The sequence below is a fragment of the Helianthus annuus genome, chromosome 7, assembly GCF_002127325.2.
Source record: "Helianthus annuus cultivar XRQ/B chromosome 7, HanXRQr2.0-SUNRISE, whole genome shotgun sequence".
NCBI classification, from domain to species: domain Eukaryota; kingdom Viridiplantae; phylum Streptophyta; class Magnoliopsida; order Asterales; family Asteraceae; genus Helianthus; species Helianthus annuus.
The window spans coordinates 11,518,162-11,525,571 of record NC_035439.2 but is presented as its reverse complement, the minus strand read 5'-3'; the positions used below and the strand labels follow the sequence as shown (position 1 = coordinate 11,525,571).

Sequence of the window (7,410 nt, the reverse complement as noted above, 5' to 3'; positions counted from 1 at the left end):
CAGTTCATTTTCGCCTTTTCTTCCGACCCACCCCAAAAGAAAACCCTTCGGATCTTATCTAATGCATCAATGACTTTTAAGGGAGCTTTAAACAATGAAAAATAATATGTTGGCAAAGCATTTAACACCGACTTAATTAGAGTAATCCTCCCCCCATACGAGAGGGTTTTGGCCTTCCATATTGATAGTCTGTATTTAAATATTTCAATCACCGGTTTCCAGTTTCGAGCCAAATTCATATTCGCACCAACCAACAAACCTAGGTGTTTAAAAGGGAACGTACCTTGTCTACAATTCAAAAGATTTGCCATATTTTGTACTTCCTCATTATTCACACCCACGCCATAAATACTACATTTTGCTAAGTTGACTTTCAACCCCGATGTTAAATAAAAACATCTCAGGATACGCCGTAGATTCATCACGTTCATTAACGACCATTCCCCAATAAACATTACGTCATCCGCATAAATCAAATGTGACAAAAAAGGCCCATCATCTGTTATTTTAATCCCGTTAAACAAACCAATAGAAGCAGCTTCTTTCATAATACCGGTTAGAGCTTCCATAACGATCACAAACAAGAATGGTGATAGGGGGTCGCCTTGACGTAAACCACGAGAATATTCAAATTCCCGAGTTGGTGAACCATTTACTAAAACCGATGCTCTCGCGGAGGACAATGTAGCCATAATCCACTTTCGCCACCTAGTTGGAAAATTCATTTGTGTCATAATCGAATCAAGGAAGGCCCAATTCACCGAGTCGTAGGCCTTACTTATGTCCACCTTAAAATACATCCCACTACGCTTGGACTTTTTTAACCAACTTAGAACCTCATTAAGGATAAGCGGACCATCCATGATATTTCTCCCTGCCAGAAACGCCGATTGTTGTTCCGAAATCAAACCCCCCACCACATTTTTTAGCCGATTTACAAGAACCTTAGAAATGATTTTGTTAATGACTCCAATAAGACTGATAGGCCTGAAATCAGCTGAGCACATAGGATCCTTGACTTTCGGAATCAAGGCGATAAAGGAGGAAGTGCAACATGTATTCAGTGAACCTTCATCATAAAACTTGTTGAATAATCTCATTAGATCCTCCCGAAACCCAGCCCAACACCTTTTAATGAATTTAAAATTAAATCCATCTGGACCCGGTGCCCGATCACCATCACATTCCCACACAGCCATTTTGATTTCCTCCATTGAAAAAGGACAAGTCAACATACTAGCCTGGTTGTCCGAGATAGAAGCCAGATTTGGACATACCAATACCGGCCGAACTGACATAGGTTCCGTAAACTGATGTGCAAAAGACTCATATAGTGACTCCTTGATCGCCAGCGGATTTGTGATCCAAACACCATCAACCATTATCCCATTCAATCTGTTCGTGCTAATATTCGAATTAATAATCTGATGAAAGTAAGCCGAATTTTCATCACCATCAATAGCCCACTTGGATCTGGATTTTTGTCTCAAATCCAATTGTTTCAATCTGTCAAATTCGGCCATATAATTCCTGCACTCCACCCTTTCTGCCAATTCCTCCTCCGCCAGTGGTCTTTCTTCCGCCAAATTCTCTATGTTTACCAGCCTCCTTTTCTTTTGCCCATAAATCCCCTCCCTATTTTCCTTCTCCACTTTTAGCCACGATTTAATATTATTTTTTAGCCACCGAAGTTTAATGGCTAAGGCAAGATCCCCTGGACCCGAGAAAGAGAACGATCCACACTTTTGCAACACGAAGTCTAAAAAGCCAGGATACTCGAACCACGAATTAAAGAATCTAAACGGAATATGGCCGAAATCCGATTGGACAGTGGATAGAACAATAGGACGGTGGTCGGAAGCTACCCTATCCAATGCAAGCACCGTTGCATTTGGCCATTGCTCCCGAAATCCCAAGCACACAAGAAACCGATCTAATTTGCTTAGCTTTTTACCATTATCAGAAATGTAAGTGAAATTACCCCCACCCATGTTATATTCCACCAATCCTGCCGATAGAATAAAATGATTAAATGCATCCGCATTTGCTTCTATAAACTCTGAATTCATCCGCTCACTATCAACCCGTACTTCATTAAAATCACCCATCATGACCCAAAGACCTTGTAAGGAATTCCTTATACCCAAAATTTCCAACCACAGTACACGCCGGTTCACCGCCTCATTTGGGGCATATATATTCATGAGATTAACCCTACACCCCGATTGTACAAGATAACCCGAAACCACAATAAAATTCCTGTTATGAATTATATCAACGCACCTGAAGACAGACGGGCACCATAAGCAAGCTAGACCCCCAGATCTACCTTGAGAGTTCACCACGGCTAACTTGTATTCTGCTCTGCCCCAAAACTGATTAAACATAAAGGACTCCGCATCCTGCAATTTCGTCTCCTGTATGGCAAGAAAATGAATCCCATAGCTCGTTTTAAGACCCCGAATCCAATCCGATTTGCGATTATTCCGCACCCCCCTCAAATTTATAGATAGACAATTCATCTAGAACCATGTGTAGCACCATCTTCAGCAACTAGCTGTTCCGTTTCTGGTACAAAACCGTTGAGATCTACCCCGATTAATGAACCGACCCTAATTGTTGCCGCCACTTCATCCGTAAACACCTGATGTGGGTCATTCTCAGCTCTTCTGGTTTCACCTGCCACCTCCGAATCCAAGTCTTGGATCCCTGTTACCACAATCGGAGTAACCGGAGCACCCGAATTATCCATCTGGCCACTGTTGCAATCTTTGAAAAATTCTGATTTCTCCTGTATAGGTGAGTTCAGGTCAATCGGATCAATGATGGGGTTGGTAGGTTGATAATACATCCTCTGAGTGGGCCCTTGTGTTGATCCAATAGAAGGTGGGCTTCGATCCTCCCTATTTCTTTTGCCCAGGTTAGGAGGCAAACTTGGGCCACCATTATCAGTTACAACATTTGGCCCATCAACTTTAGACACTGAATTATCATTATTTGCCCCACCGAATTTACTATTATTTGGAATCCCCACATTGTCAGCCAGCACATCATCATTAACACCACCATTATTCTCCCCAAACAAATTCCCATGCAAACTGTTAGAGTTCCTATCCACATTAATAGATGAGGACCTTTGGATTTCCGGAGACCGATCATCTTCTGTCCGTCGGACATTCACCACCGGCGAGGATTCCGGCCGGCCATGATCCACCACAACTTCCCGACGTCTGTCCTCTTCCACCTCATTTTGTCCAATCTCTCCCTCCTCTAAACCCTCCATATCGACTGACTCCTCATCGGAATCCGAACTTATTTCCGGTTCAGAATCATGAGACCCCAACATTGACGAAGCATCAAAATCCGGTAACCATACCCCATTATACTCCGAAACCCAAACAGCAATAGTTTTATTGTTCCATTTGAGGACCACCGCCTCATCGATTTTGGATGGACTTGAGGTTACTACCATCACCGAACCACCGGAGTTGTCCTCCTCTTGCCATGAGAACGCTGATTTTTGAACTACTTCGCCAAACATACTTCCAATATCATCAAACAGATTGCTATCCCGGATGATGAACGGCACACCGTTAATGCTTAGGTTCACCAATCTACTATACGGGACGTCCTCTCCATTCCATAGTTGGTACTTAGAGAAAACCGAGTTGAAGAAATCTTCATGCATTTCCATGCAACCTTTTGCCGTAGACTTATCTCTGAAAGTTAAAATATAAGACACACCCCCCACATAAGATAATCCGACTTCATTCAAACCAGCATCGTCTATGGCTTGTTTCATATCACAGATTTTCATGACTTTCCTAGCAATACCCAGGACCGACCTCCCCATGCAATGTAAAGGGTAAAGAGAGCCCTTACCCCTCACTGTGACCACCTTAGCCCCACATCCCTTTCCCTCCGACTTACCTCTCAGCGTATCAGCAAATGACCTCCCCTCCTGAGTAAAGGAATTACCCGATGGACCCTGTTTGGGCATATGATTATCCATAGGAGGCCGATTCCCAGTGTTATTACCATCACCTTGATTCTTATCCTGTTGTTGCCACTCTTTCGGCTTCCAAACACTTCTACCCAGCATCTCCGGAGCATAATTGAACTTCTTATGGTCTTTATCGTATTTGGCCAAAGACACCGATACTTTCATGTCGAACATCTTCACCGTATTCATTGATGCCAAGGTCTCCTGCATGTTCACCACCCCGACGTAGCGGACAAATCCGAAGCATCGACCCTTAGCATCTCTTTTTCTAGCCACGTACACATCCGATATAAAGCCAAACGGCCTGAAAGCCCGCCAAAGCACATTCCTAGACACCTTGTTCGAGAGGTTTTGCACTAGGAACGTCCATTCAATACCGTCTCCTTTACCTCTTTTATTCTTCTGGTAATTCACCTCATGCCACGGACCACCATTGTCCTGCTCACCCCCTCGATCCTTCATCATAACCGTTTATGACACCACACCAGCTACTATCTCCTGAGACCCTCCTAAAAAGCAAACGAATCAGTGGCTCTCCGGCCCTAAAGGTGTTAATGGGATTCGAAACGATCTAGCTGAACTATACTCAGATAGCCGCGACCGATATCAGACCCACTAAGCCCCGAAGAAGACAAAGAACCACTGCGGGAAGTGAGGGAGAGGAGATAACGACGCACCAAGGGAGAAAAAGAGAAAAAACCGACCCGGACGCGAATGGGAGACACACCGAATCAGGATAGGAGATAAGGTACAACCGGAGAAGATGGAGCCGGGACCTAGGCTGCTATTCCAACTGGGCTACCTCCGTCGAGCATCCGGCGACGGTTCAGTAGAGAGAGAGAGAGGGGGTTGATGAATTAGTTTAATACTGTTAAAAAATATCATCATCATTTATTTCAATTCCAATTTCAATTTCTCACCAATTCACACTGAATTTCATCATCTGATCCGATCAATCCATCACTTTTTCACACAATTCCGTACCAATTTCACTCTAATCGAAGTATTTTCTACCGTTATCTCATCAAATTGACCTAATTTTCGACCCAGATTTGCCATCGTCATCATGACGTACGAAGAAACTGATGCAGTTACCGTGTTAAAGATCGCAATTGAAGATCCGAGAGACGATTATGTTATTTTGAGCGAACCGGAGGTGCTCGACGCCGGCGGCGGCGGCGGCGGTACTGGTGGTGGTTGTTGTAGCGGTGGTGGTGGTTTTTGGTACTGTTTGTGGTGGTGGTTGAAGCTTGTTCTTGTGGTCTTATTTTTGGCTGTTTTGGGGGTTTGTTTTTTCCTGTGGATTGGGCCTTTCTTGATGAATAAGGTTTGTTGATTGAATTTGATTATTATGTTGTTAATTGTTGGTAGTTGATTTGTTCAATTTTTACTAACCCTAATTTGTTTAAAAAACCCTAATTTGATACAATTTGATGTAATTTGGTTTAATATCACTGTTTGTTTTAATGAATATCAGAATTTGAGTGTTATATTAGCATGTTTTATTTATTAATTGTTGATTTATAAACTTTTTACTAATTTTTTAGTAATCCTGTTTTGTTTAAAAAAAGCCCTAATTTTCAATTTGATGTAGTTGGATTTGAATGGATTTAATATGACTGTTTGTTTTGTTTTGATTCAGGAGGTTATTCCTATATTGAATTGGGAAACAGAAACATTCTGCAAACCAGTTTTAGCAGTTTTGATATTTGCTACAGTGGCATTGTTCCCCACCATATTTCTACCGTCTACGCCGTCGATGTGGGTGGCCGGAATGAGCTTTGGTTACGGTTTCGGGTTTCTGTTGATTATCGGCGGCGTCACTATTGGTGTCTCACTGCCTTATTTCTTAGGGTCCCTCTTTTACCACAAACTTCAAGTGAGTGTTCTTGTACTGTTTGGTTTAGGATTAATCCACATTTTGTTTTAATCACTAATTAATATGTTTAATAATCGATATGATTATGTAGGGGTGGTTAGAAAGGTACCCAAAGAAAGCTTCTATCTTGAAACTAGCAGGCGAAGGAAACTGGTTTAATCAATTTCGAGCCGTAACGTTATTAAGGATTTCACCTTTTCCGTACATCGTGTACAACTACTGCGCTGTAGCGACCGACGTTAAATTCGGTCCCTATTTGTTGGGTACATTGTTAGGAATGATACCCGAGATTTTCGTCGCAATATACACGTAAGATTCACGCTGTTAGCAGTTTGTTATTTATAAATTTTTGTTGTGGTTATTGATTTTGAATTTGGTTATGAATCATAGGGGTATAATGATCCGAACATTAGCGGATGCTTCAAACGATCATCAGTCACTTTCGGCACCACAGATTATCTGTACGGTTTTCGGGTTTCTTTTGACCATTGCGACCACTGTTGTGGTCACTGTTTATGCCAAAAGGCGGTTGAGTGAGTTGCAGAAAGATGAAGAACAGCTACTGCTGCAGTAAGATTTTGAAGAAAGAATGTGGAGGAACTAACAAAACAAAGAATGTTTTTCATTGATTTTTAGTACATAAATGAAAGAAAGATTTGACCGTATCTTTGTTTTGCTTGTTTTATTCCGCTTATACCCTCGATAAGTTGTATATAACCGACATACGTACTCTATAAACCATCCTTCCTTTCGGTTTCATTTTGCTGTTTTTGATGTGTTTGTGAACCGAAAGACTGTTCTAGAGTCGTGGAAACGACTGAAAAACAATGAAGTTACATATTTTTAATCATCGACACAAATGGGAACTTGATTATTATTTTTTTTTAATTATGAGAACCTGTTACCGGAAAACTTACAGCTTGTTTTAGACAGAAATGAGGAAGTGGAATTTACATTTCGCGGGTATTTTAGTCATCTGTATGTATAGATTGAACTGAAGATATTAAAACATCAGCATCTTATAGTAGCATCTGCTCTTTTGGTTTTTCTTTCTTGTATTATTATTAGATATTTATATTTTTATTATTCACAAGACAAAACGATCAATTTGTTTGTGTTTCGGCTGAATGTTTTGGACGTGGATCCTAACAGGCCCGCATAGAGACAGAGTTATCTGGACATATGGGCTTAGCCCATCTGGTTAGGAATGTCAAGGAAATTTAATAATTTTTCTTTTTTAAATTTATTAGTAGTTAGTAAGTAAGCTTATGATATATTGCTAGATGATTATTTAAGTATATGAGTAAATTACTGTTTTGGGTTATGTGGTTTAGCCTGTTTAACTATTTCAGCCCAAAAAAATCTTTTAAGTTTTTATAACGGTTTTGACCCTCACACTAACTTTGTTACTTTTTTGCAATTAAGTGTAAAGGTAATTAGGTCATTATATACCTTAGGAGCTGTTTTTATAATTACAAAGTTATTTTAATATTTAAGAAATTATAAATGCAATTACTCAAGTTTTTTT

The 7,410-nt window shown here is 40.8% G+C and overlaps 1 protein-coding gene across 1 annotated transcript; it reads left to right on the top strand.

The window, feature by feature from the left end:
• Nucleotides 1-4,810: 4,810 nt before the first annotated feature.
• LOC110877686 (TVP38/TMEM64 family membrane protein slr0305) lies at nt 4,811-6,732 on the top strand. The gene is made up of 4 exons (XM_022125870.2): nt 4,811-5,330; nt 5,646-5,882; nt 5,974-6,191; nt 6,273-6,732. Exons 1-4 carry the CDS (start codon nt 5,070-5,072, stop codon nt 6,454-6,456), a joined length of 900 nt encoding a protein of 299 aa, XP_021981562.1. The 5' UTR covers nt 4,811-5,069; the 3' UTR covers nt 6,457-6,732.
• The last annotated feature ends 678 nt before the right edge of the window (nt 6,733-7,410 follow it).

Coding starts and splice junctions, on each gene's coding strand:
- LOC110877686 (XM_022125870.2), top strand. CDS start 5,070: ATGACGTACGAAGAAACTGATGCAGTTACCGTGTTAAAGATCGCAATT. Junction 5,883..5,973: donor TCTTTTACCACAAACTTCAA/GTGAGTGTTCTT, acceptor ATGATTATGTAG/GGGTGGTTAGAAAGGTACCC. Junction 6,192..6,272: donor ATTTTCGTCGCAATATACAC/GTAAGATTCACG, acceptor TATGAATCATAG/GGGTATAATGATCCGAACAT.